At 48.9% G+C, this 12668-nt stretch overlaps 2 protein-coding genes across 8 annotated transcripts; one reads left to right on the top strand and one right to left on the bottom strand.

The window, feature by feature from the left end:
- Positions 1-951: 951 nt before the first annotated feature.
- LOC141023461 (uncharacterized) lies at positions 952-4327 on the bottom strand. Its single transcript, XM_073500487.1, has 2 exons — positions 3486-4327; positions 952-2241 (listed from the first exon to the last, which is right to left on the bottom strand). Exon 2 carries the CDS (start codon positions 2239-2241, stop codon positions 1540-1542), a length of 702 nt encoding a protein of 233 aa, XP_073356588.1. The 5' UTR covers positions 3486-4327; the 3' UTR covers positions 952-1539.
- LOC109764189 (E3 ubiquitin ligase BIG BROTHER-related) lies at positions 4097-12388 on the top strand. 7 transcript variants are annotated; one of them, XM_073500491.1, is made up of 7 exons: positions 4097-4372; positions 5576-5922; positions 6036-6078; positions 6495-6536; positions 6627-6748; positions 6835-6938; positions 12028-12388. In XM_073500491.1, exons 2-6 carry the CDS (start codon positions 5876-5878, stop codon positions 6935-6937), a joined length of 357 nt encoding a protein of 118 aa, XP_073356592.1. In that variant the 5' UTR covers positions 4097-4372; positions 5576-5875; the 3' UTR covers position 6938; positions 12028-12388. The 7 variants fall into 7 exon arrangements, 6 of the variants coding, with proteins under 6 accessions (XP_073356592.1, XP_073356594.1, XP_073356591.1 ...); XM_073500493.1 differs by having other exon boundaries at positions 4113-4372; positions 6045-6078; XM_073500490.1 differs by having other exon boundaries at positions 4113-4372; positions 6045-6078; positions 6615-6748.
- Positions 12389-12668: the final 280 nt, after the last annotated feature.

Here is a 12668-nt window from a genome sequence, read left to right as displayed (position 1 = left end):
TCGAACGCCTTTGAAGTAAATTCTCCGGCGTTGTCCATTCGAATAGACTTTATACGATAATCCGGGAAATTATTCCGCATTTGGATGATCTGTGAGATCAATTTGGCAAAGGCATGGTTCCTTGTTGACAGCAGGCAAACATTGGACCATTTAGAGGAAGCATCAATGAGCACCATGAAGTACCGAAACGGCCCCGTGAGGGGCTGAATTGGACCGCATATGTCCCCTTGGATACGTTCCAAGAACGCGGGGATTTCATCCCTCACCTTGAGGGGCGATGGCCTAATGACTAACTTCCCCTTAGCGCATGCGGAGCACACGAAATCATCAGGATTCGGGAAGTTCTTCACGTTAACATTATGGCCATGCGAGTTGTTAATTATATTTCTCATCATCCTAAGTCCGGGGTGGCCTAACCTATCGTGCCAGAGGCATAAGAGTTCAGAGCTTCTAAAGACGGTCTTGAGGGTAGTGTACACGGGCGGTGCTACTATCTTAGTGTAGTATAGCCCTGTGTCAAACGAAGGAAGCCTTTCGATAACATGTTTACCACCTACATCCCGCTTTGTGATGAGTAGGCATTCCTTGCCGTTTTCATCATCGGTCTCAACATGGAAACCATTAGCGCGGATGTCTCTAAAGCTCAATAGAGTACGAGTCGACTCCGGGTACAACAACGCATCATTAATGATCAAAGTTGTTCCCATGGGGAGTATAATAGTGGCTCGTCCGGAGCCAACTATGTGAGAACCGCAGCCGGCGATTGTCATAATACTTCCCGGAGATTTTTTAATGGACTCAAAATACTTAGTTTCTCGTAAAATAGTATGAGTGGTGGCGCTATCGGCAAGGCACGTTTCCTCCATTCGGGCGCCACACGCGTTCTAAAATATGACATCGAATTAATGTAATGAGGAAGAAAATACATTAAAAATAAATGCACACATCTCAGAACATAACATGCTATCATGTATAAATAATGGAATAAATGAATAAATGTCATCCAATCGCCAAAGTAAAGAATAAGTTTATGCTCTCATAGAGCTTACAACCAAATCGAATTTATTCAATTTTATTGTAGCAAAGCACGGAATCGTGATAACCAAAGAGGTATGCTAAGTGGACTCGGTGAAGAAGCCATTCACTTCCGCCGCAATCTCCATACTAGTGAGCTGATCCTCCTCAGAAATTATCTTGGAGGCAGCATCAATGTCTAGTGGCGGCGCCGCCGAGGCGGCCATGTGGTCAACCTCCATGGCGACGTGGGCGTCGGTAGAGACCGCCAAAGCTGCCGCGATGGGCACCACGGGGGTCGCCTCTATAGGCGCAGCAGGGGGAGTAGCAATCATCACTGGTGCCGCCATGGGCGCCGGTGGAGCTCCCTCCTGAACCAAGGCGAGGTGCGTCTCACGCGCCTTCCGAGCCTTATATGCGTCAACGACCTCCTGTGGTGCGCGGCACTGGCGGGAGAAATGCTCCACCGAGCCACAACGGAAGCAGTCCTGAGGCCTTTGCCCTCCCTTGCCCGGCTTGTTCTGCTTAGCCGGGGCGGGGGGGGTGAGGGCCCTTCTTCTTGCCCTTCCGGCCCCTCTTCTTCTGTTGAGGCTTGCGGACTTTGAGAGCGTTCACCTCCTGGCGAGAACTCCCCCCAAGTGGTTGCGCGACAAAATTCTTTTTGAGAACCTCGTCTTGCGCCTCCGCCACCTGGAGGACGTCAATCAACTCTGAATACCTCGTGTAGTTCCCCTGGCGGTAGTTCCGTGAGGACTGGACCGCGTCGGGGTGGAAAGTGGATAGGGTTTTCTCAATCTTCTGGGAGTCGGTAATCTCAGTACCACACAACCGAAGAGTCGTACAAATCCGGTGCAGAGCCGAATTGTACTCCCCAACCGTCTTGAAGTCCGCAAACCTCAGACGGATCCACTCTGCCTCTGCACGTGGCTTCACAGTGTACTTCAGCCGCTCGAACCGCTGCTTAAGAGCGGTCCAAAGGCCAGAAGCACTGCGCTCAGCCATATACTCATCTTTCAGAGTAGGTGACAGGTGATGATGGAGAAAGTGCAGAGCCTGCGCATTCTCAGTCTCGAACTTGGGATCAGTGACGGCCAGCTGGGCCCCCTTACCGATCGCCCTCAGGAGGGTTTTGCCCTGGAGAAAGATCTCGCAGTCCGAGGACCATGACAGGTAGTTCAGCCCGGTCTGGGCCAACTCAGGAAACTCCTTGTGGGCAATTCCGGCCATCTGCGATTTATGCAAAAATCATGAGATTAGAGCAGGTAATCTTTTGCACAAAGCGATGTTGATAAACTTATTCAATAAAATGATGTTCCACTATTTAAAACATGCTATTATATGACTTACTAAATGATTAAGAGTGCTAAACAATTAATCTACAGCAGTAAAATCATACAATAATATCATGTTACAAAAAATAGCATGTTAAGTGGATCTAGTATGAGAAAACTAGCCCAAAAATTAAATTCCCGAGGTATTTTTAAGCCCAAATACGCATTTTCAGCGAAAACAGACAGTTCCAGGGGGGTCTACGCGAAATATTGCTGCAGGAATAAAAATCGCGCGAAAACTGAAAAAAATACAGGGGCTAAACCGCAATTTTACGCGACAGCCGGCGCCCCTCTTCATTTTTTTTTGAAGATCCCCATGGCGCGCGGCCCATCTAGGCCCAGCAGCCAGCGCCTTTGCCCCTTTTTTTATAGAGGACCGAAAGCCCATGGCCAGGCCCATCAGGGGCCAGTGAACCGCGCCAGTGTCGGCCCAGGCGCTGCGCTGCTCGCCAAGGGGCGACGCTAGGGTTTCCCCTAGCGCCCGCAGCGTGGGAGCGGCGGCGGCGGCCAGAGCACGCACGGCCACGGCGCGGCGCCCGGCCACGGCGCGGCGCCCGGCCACGGCGCGAGGCGCTCGGCCCCGGCGCGGCGCCCGGCCACGGCGCGAGGCGCTCGGCCCCGGGACGGCGCGCACGCGGCGGTGACCTCCAGCCGGGCAGCGACTTGCGGAGCCGCGGCCAGCTGGGCACGCGGCGGCGGCGGCTGCCAGGCCGGCCATCGGGGCTCGGCGACGAGCCGGCCAGCGGGACGGCTGCGGCGGCGGGGTCAGCGGGACGTGACGGGGCGCGTGCGACCAGCAGGGTCGCGGCCAGCGCGGCGTCATCCGGACGCCGGCCTCGGGATGCGTTCTTCATCGCGTTCATCCGGAAAAACGACGGCGCATGACACATCTGGTGCTTTTGCGGCGGTACCACGATCATCTGGATCGCGATTTGTACCGACTCCCTATAGTGCGGTCAACAAGTTCCTCTTAGTCCAAGAACATCGACATTGGTCGGCGACGTGTTCGTCCGCTCGGTTCTTGGGAGGAAAATCCGCACCATAGGTAGATCAAATCCGAAAAATAATCTAATCGCAAAAACGGAAACGTAGAAACGAGAGGGATCCATTTTTGCAAAAAGTGGGGATCGGATCTTATACCTCCGCGGGATCGACGAAAGCCTGCGTGATGCAGGCTTGACGCAGGCTTGACGGAGAGTTGATGGAGCGAAGCGTGCTGATAACGTGTTCCGCAACTCCGCCGGCGAGTCCGGTCCGAGGTTGCGGAGCGAGAGCGAGCGTCGTAGACAAAGTAGTCGAAGTATGCGAAAGTAAAATGACACAGAGAGATGGAGGAGACCAGCTTTATTAATCAATGATCAGGTGTTACAATGATGGCTCCTCGTTGCTTTATATAGGGGTAGGTGGTCAAGGAATAAGTACCCACTTAGCAAAAAGAGGGGAAAACGGGAGGGGCCGGCCCGTAGCGTTGCACGCGGCCGCCGCCACCCCATCCGGGTGACCCGGTTTCCCAACACTTCGCACGCACGCGTCGCAACGCGCGGATCGCCCCGCTCAACAGATCAGTTTCCAACAGCTTGTTTTATTTCTTTCTAAATTTTACTTTCCCTTTTAAACGTGCTGGACCCACCCTGTAATCAATATATAATCTCCCCTCCTCCCTGATTTTAAGGATGGGGTGGGGGGCGTAGTTTCCGTGAACTGACACGTAGCACTTTACATATAATCACGTAGCACTTTCCTAATCAAGCGAAACACAAAGAGACCGTACACTTTCCTAATCCAGAAGACAACGGCCGGTCGGAAATCGATCCCTTCCGCCCCCGCCCCGCCTTATCGCGCCCCTGGAGGATTCCAACGGGAGCGGCGGCGTTGAGAGGCACGCCCCCGACCTTCCCCGCAACCGCCGGCCGCCGCTTCCGGAAGGGGAGACGATGCCGCTGCGGCGGCCGAGGACGAGGCGCGGCGCCCGTTCACGGCCCTCAGCCAGATCCACGGCGACCTCGCCGCGCGTCCGCCAGGAGCAGGTAATAGCATCTCCACTCGTCACACCCCCCCCCCCCCCCCCCCGCCCCACCCCCACCCCCACCCCCACACCCCGGAGGCATTTTTTTTGCCGCTTGGGGGGCTGCCGGCAAACATATTTTTGGGGCACCGGCGGCCGCCGGCCGCCGGCGAGGACGCATGGCCCGCCGCAAGTTCCGGCTGTCCGACATGATACCCAACGCCTGGTTCTACAAGCTCCGCGACATGGGCGCCCACGGACGCGGCGGCGTCGGGGTGCATCATCGGTCCTCGTCGGCTCGGTCCTACCAGCAGCCGCCGTCGGCTCGGGGTCGTCTGCTCGGTGGAGCGTGGAGGCCGTGCAGCGGCCGCCGTCGTTGGAGCCGCCGGTCACGCCGACGAAGGAGTCGCCCCGTGCCCCGCTCCCTTGCAGGGCGTCATACTACTACTCCACCAGAGACAGGGAGGTCCCGGCGCCGCCGGCTCCGAAGCCGCCGAGGCTCAAGGACGCGCAATCGCCGACGAGGAGCTCCAGGAGGCGGCACAAGGTGGGCCACGTGCCTGAAGAAAGAGGACCTGGGTCACCTCCCGCCCGCAGGAAGGAGCCCGTGGTCGGCGCTAGGCAGCTCTGGTGATCGCATCAACGGTGATAGCCTGGCGTGGTGTGCATACCTCAGCTGCGAGATACTCGAGGACGGCGGCGAGGTAGACGGGGGCGCCGGAGCCGACGCACTGGGCGTAGCGGCGAGGGAGCGCCCGATGCAGCCGTCGGGGAACTGCAGCCCGGCCGAGAGAGAGAGGATGGGTGTGTGTGTGGAGGGGAGCACGTGGGTGGGCCAGGGATGGAAAGGGACGAGAGAGGAGAGAGACGCTGGCAGGTGGGTCAGCGCCTGCAAAACGGCGAATTAAGCCCCCCAGGTGCCCCCCCCCCCCCCCCCCAGCTCCCTGGGTTTGCCTTGGGGTCGCCGGCTCATTTTTTGGCCAGATCCGGCGCTAATTGAGGTCGTGGGGGCGCGAGTGGGACTTTTTTCATCCGCCGGCGGTTAAAAAGTGCTCCTGGGGGCCTTCCTGGGGGGACGGGTGGAGATGCTCTAAGTTGACTAGATCTCGCGGCCCCGGCCGTCTCGTCCCCGTCCCTAGGGTTCCGATGCGCGCGACTGACATCCTGATATTTTAATTCTTTTGCGGGAGCGACTAACATGTACATCCCGTTTGGATCGGTGCAGGAGAGGCCGTACATGATGCTGCGGATGAACGAAGCCGGCGGCGGCGAGGGCAGCGATTACGGGAGCTCGGAGGCCGGGAGCTACGAGTACGAGGAGCAGCTGGGGCACCACCTCCGCCTCCGCCACCAGGAGCACCCGGGTGGCGTCGATGGTGCTGCTGTGATATCGAGGCTGAGGGTGAGGACAAGTGCTAGGATTGGACGAGCTCTCTGAGGAGAGTTGAGTACGAGGAGGAGGGGTTCGATGATGATGAGGATGTGGAGGATGTGGAGCCAGAGCTAGACACTGCAGAGTACGAGGATGACGAGGCTTACGCGCGAGTGCTTCAGTACGCCAAGGAGCGCGAGGTCTCCACGCAGCTTATGGGCCCTCGCTGGGATTCAGCGATTGTTTATGGATTTTTTTTTCCAGCTCAATTCATGTTTCCCGCGGACTGCTGATGTGCACTTTTGCTTTGTAGGGCGGGCAGTGAGCATGTCGAGGATCAAATAAATGACGTGCAGGTAGTGATTTATGTTTCCTTGTCTGGGATGGATTTAATTTTTGTATTTGCAAGTTGGAAGGTCAAAGGTGGGAGCACTCAAATTTTGATGAAATGACCTTGGACCTACAGCAATGCTTATTTTGTTAATGTGTGTGACATACAGTGTAGTACTTGCTTATTTCATTGAAGCAGTGACATAATTCCTTGGTAGAGCTAATTTATTCTCTGATATATTATGCTAAAAGTGGTAAATTTACCTCTTGCCATGTTTTCTCCGGGGATTGTGGCATGCACCTCTGATTCGTCTAATTTATGCACGGAGAACTTTGTCTTTGTTCAAATTGTGGTACTGTGTTTTTGCTTACTTATTGAAACCAGCCAAATTTGAATGAGTAACTTACATTTACAAATCGGCATGTTATTGAAAAAACACAGGATTCATGGCAAGAGGTTGATCCAGATGAGTACTCATATGAGGCAAGTGTTTTTTGCTTTATTCCCTTTGGTGCCTGGGCTTGCATCTAAAGTTCCAAGATGCAATGCTAATGGTTCTAGTCATGGTTTCAGGAATTAGTTGCATTGGGCGGAGTGGTTGGTACAGAAAGAAGAGGTCTCTCTGCTGATACACTTGCTTCCTTACCTTCAGTAACTTACAACACAAAAGACATGCAAGACGGCAACACAGAACAGTACGTTCAAATACTTTTAAGTTTCATAGCCTTCCAATAATATATATTATTAAAGTGGCATGTTAACTTGTAATTATTGTTGGTAGATGTGTAATTTGTCGCGTGGGATTTGAGGAAGGTGAATCCTTGGTTGCACTTCCCTGCAAGCACTCATACCACCCTGACTGCATTAACCAGTCACATAAATAAGGTACAGTGCCACTTTCGACCTAGTTATTGTTAGAACATATACAATAGTTCCCCATAGATGAGGATTGCCTATGTTTTCATGGTATGAAGCATATCAGGCAATCACACTTGCGCCTGAATGAAAAATGTAAGGTTCCTTTGTACCTCTACTATACACCAACCGTCTATGCTTATTAATCTAGTCATTGGCTATGCTTATTAATCTGGTGGCCTGAATAGAAAATGTAGGGTTCCTTTGTACCTCTACTATTCACCATACGTCTATGCTTATTACTATACTTATTATGCAGCTATGGCTTGCTGTAGCCTTATACCGTTGTCTGAAATACACTTCTATGCGCATATCTCTCTAGAGCACTGTATGATCAAATATCTATGATTTAGTTTCATATATCCCCTTTTTAAAAGCTAGTTTCATATATTCCTTTTGCTGTCTTAAGTCAAGTAGAATATCATAAGTAGTGGGCGCTATTGAAAGAGGTATGCCATAGTAATTATAAGTAGTACATCCATTTTGGCCACAAAAGAGTTCAAGTAGTGCTAGTGCTATAGTTTAAGCAGTTTTGTCATCCTTCTTTGGTTAAATGAAGATGGCACGATGAAAGAAAAAGAAAGGGAGGCCACTTTGTTGTGCCCGTTAGCATTTTCTTTCTCTGTTTGGGCTTCAGTTTCTTGAACAAGATCACTGTTTACAAGTCACCTGTGGCATTTATAACCAGTCAAAATGTCACTGATTACCAACACTCAATTATGCACCGAAAACAGCAATCTTCTTTGTTATATTTAGGGACGTGGCTACGGAACAAACATGTGATGCATAGTGCTTCAGAGCACACCCCCCTATTTAGGCAAGTATGAAAGCGCTGTCCCACGCGGTTTCCAAAAAAGTAAAAGAAGGTGTGGCAAGTAATGAGCTTTCCCAGGTGAAATGCGACAACCCAGTCCAGTGCATATGCCATCTTATTATCAGCAAGTAATGAGCTGTCCCAGGTAAAATGCGACCATGCAGTAATAGCATGTGGTTGCAGATCGCATGTCCGCAGGGGTGTGCGCCCGGTTTTGCAAAATAGTGCAGCTGCAGCTTTTAGACTTTTGGCTTATTTAGTTATCTACCATTAGGGCTAAGTTATTTACCATTAGACCTAAATTCAGTTTACAATATTGACTTGTATGAGTCAAGTAATGAATTTAAGGTTTGGCAATCAAGTATGTTTAAACTAGTGGACTGCGGAGTTTTTCCACTGTTGCCTGGATCAATGAAACACTTGGACAGTCTTCATGTGCCAGCTAGTGAAGTTAGTTAAGGACGTGAAGTTACACATAACTCTATTCTCGGCATGGATTATATATCCAATAGCTTAGTGGGCTGATGCAATAGCTAGGTGGGCCCATAAGAGCACATTCTCGTTGAGAAATTCTTATATAATGACCTTTGAATTGTAGCCAGTTAACTTCGCATAATTTGTATCCCTTACTACAAAAAAGTGGGCCTTACCGTGTGGGGGAGGTTGCTAAAGCAATAAAAAACTTGTTCATCATTCATATCTTGATACAAATAAATCAAGTTTAAAATTCACCATACGTATCGATATAAATAAAACATAATAGAGTAAAGATACATATAGAGTTCAAAACCATGCAAATATAGCTACAACAGAGAGTAAAGATACATATAGAGTTCAAAACCATGCAAATATAGCTACAACAGAGTAAAGATACATATAACATTTGTTTATTTTTGAAATAATCTAAGAATTATTCATCTTCATGCCAAGTTGCCAACAATACAAGCTTCTGGCATTCTATGTGACAAGAGTGCCACAAAAGTTAAAAGACAAGTTGTATAGGACGGCGGTTCGACCCGTAATGTTGTATGGCGTTGAGTGTTGGCCGACTAAAAGGCGACAGTTCAACAGTTAGGTGTGGCGGAGATGCGCATGTTGAGATGGATGTGTGGCCACACAAGGAAGGACCGAGTCCGGAATGATGATATACGAGATAGAGATGGGTAGCGCCGATTGAAGAGAAGCTTGTCCAACATCGTCTGAGATGGTTTGGGCATATTCAACGCAAGCCTCCAGAAGCGCCAGTGCATAGTGGACGGCTAAAGCGTGTCGATAATATCAAGAGAGGTTGGGGTAGACCGAACTTGACATGGGAGGAGTCCGTCAAGAGGGATCTCAAGGACTGTAGTATCAACAGAGAACTAGTCATGGACAGGGGTGCGTGGAAGCTTGCTATCCATGTGCCAGAACCATGAGTTGGTTGCGAGATCTTATGGGTTTCACCTCTAGCCTGCCCCAACTTGTTTGGGACTAAAGGCTTTGTTGTTGTTATTTGTTGCCAAGTTGCCAACAATAGAAATAGTCACCGACTGGTATAAAAAAGATAAAATCCATCTTCTTCACTAGTTGGACTGCTCGGGCTTGTCACCATTAGCCCCCCCACAAGCAACTGTACCCGTAGACATAGAATGTTTAGGTGTTAGCTCGCAGTGTCAAATGTGTGTTTAGCTTATATTGCATTGCATCTGTGTAGAGCAGTGACACGATTGATGAAGTACGTGGCGGTTACCTATGAGGGTGCCTGTGTGGGCTCTGGCCGCGCACTCCCTGATCCTAGCCATCCTACTCATGCGACGCCATTGGGCTTGTTTGCCACCGGCACCACTGCTCGGCCGACGCCGCACGTTGTCCCTGCGTTCGAAACCTCCCCAATTGATACTGTGCCATGACCGCCCAACGGTTCCACCATGCACATTGTGCCGGTGCCGAGGCTGGCTGCCCATGATGGAAACGTTGGGTGGTTGTGGCACAATATGTACCGGGGAGGCGTCAAACGTAGGCACATCGTGTGGTGGGGCCGACCGGTGGCAAACAAGGCCGAGGCACAAGTCGCATGATGAGGATAACCAGGATCATGGAGGTTGCCAGAAGAGCCCGCTTGGACACCCTCGCAAGTAGTAGCATGTACTCCATCCATAGCGCTTGTGTTCGATGCTCAGATGTAATTCAACCTGAATGTGCATTTGATACTAGGATCTAACACCTGAATATTTTTGCTGCCATTTTTGTGGCCACACATCCATGCACATGTTGAGATGGATGTGTGGCCACACGAGAAAGGACCGAGTCCGGAATGATGATATACGAGATAGAGTTGGGGTAGCACCGATTGAAGAGAAGCTTGTCCAACATCGTCTGAGATGGTTTGGGCATATTCAACACAGGCCTCCAGAAGCTCCAGTGCATAGCGGACGGCTAAAGCGTGCTGATACTGTCAAGAGAGACCAGGGTAGACCGAACTTGACATGGGAGGAGTCCGTAAAGAGAGATCTGAAGGATTGGAGTATCACCAAAGAACTAGCCATGGACAGGGGTGCGTAGAAGCTTGCTATCCATGTGCCAGAACCATGAGTTGGTCGCGAGATCTTATGGGTTTCACCTCTAGCCTACCCCAACTTGTTTGGGACTAAAGAGGCTTTGTTGTTGTTGTTGTTGGTGGTGGTGCAGTTGCTCGTGGGGGTCCAGCAGGTGGAAACCCCGGGCTGTTTGAGTAGCTAAGAAGATGAATCTTTCTTTTCATGCTGGTGACCGTGTATATTCTGTTGGTGGCAACTTTGCATGTAGGTGGAATAAGTCCTAGATTATTTCTAAAATAAATAAATTCTTAGATGTATATTTACTTAATTGTCAGAGTTGTATTTGCATGGTTTATGTACCAGGTTATGTTTTATTTATATCTATGTGCATAGCGAATCCTAAACTTCATATAATTTTGGTTAACATGAATGAATGAAAACATTTTTCTTGTCGTAGCAACCTCCCGACATCCCAAGATATTATTTTTTCTAAGAAATACACCTTATCAGAAGTTTACGCCTATAATCCAAAGGTTATTATGCTTGTTAAATTCTTCCTATATAAGAATTGCTCGACAAGAATATGATCTATACGAAAAAATTCTGCTCTGGCAAAGCATTCATCATGCTTATTTTCTGCATGTGGTCAGTATGATTTTACAAAGAGCATCTACGCCTTTTTATCTGCTTCAGCTAAAAAAACATTTATTCAGTATTAACAGCATATGATTTTTTTGCGTGTTAATTAGAGAGGTAATTCAAGTCAGCTATGATGTCTAAAAGGATTGTGTTTCCTTGATAGAGGCCACAAGTAGTTTAGCCAGCATGTCGAAGTTGAGGTTGAATCTGACATCCACAAGGAAAATGTATTAATCTTGTGCAAAGGTATCAATATGACTTGCGTAAGGAAAATCTATTAACCTGCGTGTTGTTTCCTTGCTACATTACTTAAGTTGTATATATCGTGGCTCCATGCCAGAGTCCTCTACCGGTAGATTGTGTATTGTTGATCCCATATTAGTAGAGGATTATGTGCACGCTAGTGTAGTGCCTGTGCGTTTGCTATTGAACCGCAAAAACTGATTGCAGTTGTATTTGATTAGTACTCTCTCCGTTCCTAAATATAAGTCTTTGTTGAGATTCCACTATGGACTACATACGAAGCAAAATGAGTGAATCTACACTCTAAAATGCATCTATATACATCCGTATGTGGTCCATAGTAGAATCTCTAAGACTTATATTTAGGAACGGAGGGAGTAGTATACAACAGCCAATGCACTTGTTGCTTGACATCATAAAAAGCAATACACCAAGTATCAACCAATGGCACGTGTCATGGCTGGATTCTGAAATTTGAAAGTTAGGATGACAGGTATAGGGAGGAGGGGTGGCCGGGGGACGGGGATTGGGGAGCTGGGGTGGCCGGGAAAAGAAATCATGGGCGGATTGACTGGTTGGTTCGGTGTCACAGTAAAAGAAATCCTGTACCGTCGTGTACTGATCAAATACTTCCCCATTTGAAACATGAGTAAGGTGGTGGCCTTCTGGTTTGGTTGAGTTGTGTATAGCGGCAAATGGGGGGTTCGAGACTCCACAATTGCATTACTTGTTTTTATTTTGTTTATATATTTTTTAAATCAAAAGAGGTCTGCTGGGGTTGACCTCACCAACAACTTGAATTGCAGCTCTCTCAGATTGTTGACAGTATTTCGTTAACTATGTGCAGGTATGCGCAATGTGTAGCGTGGAAGTTTCTACCTCAACAAACAAGAGGTATGCGCAATGTGTAACGCGGAAGTTTCTGCCTCAACAAACAAGCAGGCATGACCAATAGTTGGCACTTCAAGTTATACCGAGGAAAAAGAAGTTGGCAGTTGGGAGTATGTAGTAGCGGCATCATTATATTATCCCTGATGTTTAAACCAGAGCAGCAAAAACTTGTACAAACTTGCGAAGGGACAAACTTGTACAAATTATCTCATGCTTTAGTCTTCAGTCACAGAGATATACTGGGAAATATTTGACTATTAGTTATTCTTTGGAAAGTTTCATGATTATTCATTAATGCACAGAGATATACTGGGAAATATTTGATTGATATCTATATATATGTATTAGAATGCGAATAATTGGTAGAAAATTAATGTTGGCCTGTATATTTGGCTGCAAATAAACACTAATTAATTTTTGATATTTGAGAGTTAATTTTGTTTTAAAATAGTACTTCAGCAGATGCTATAAATACCAAGTATCTTTGTTCGTACATAGCACCAGCCTTTGCGTATTGTCTCCCGCCACCCGCCAAAAGACGTACTTGTCTCTCGGCAAAATACGTACCTCGTGCAAACGATCGGGTAGGTTATGTGG

The sequence above is a fragment of the Aegilops tauschii genome, chromosome 5 (genome assembly GCF_002575655.3).
Source record: "Aegilops tauschii subsp. strangulata cultivar AL8/78 chromosome 5, Aet v6.0, whole genome shotgun sequence".
Lineage (NCBI taxonomy): Eukaryota > Viridiplantae > Streptophyta > Magnoliopsida > Poales > Poaceae > Aegilops > Aegilops tauschii.
The sequence above is the reverse complement of the archived record's forward strand: the minus strand, read 5'-3'. Positions and strand labels throughout refer to the sequence as shown.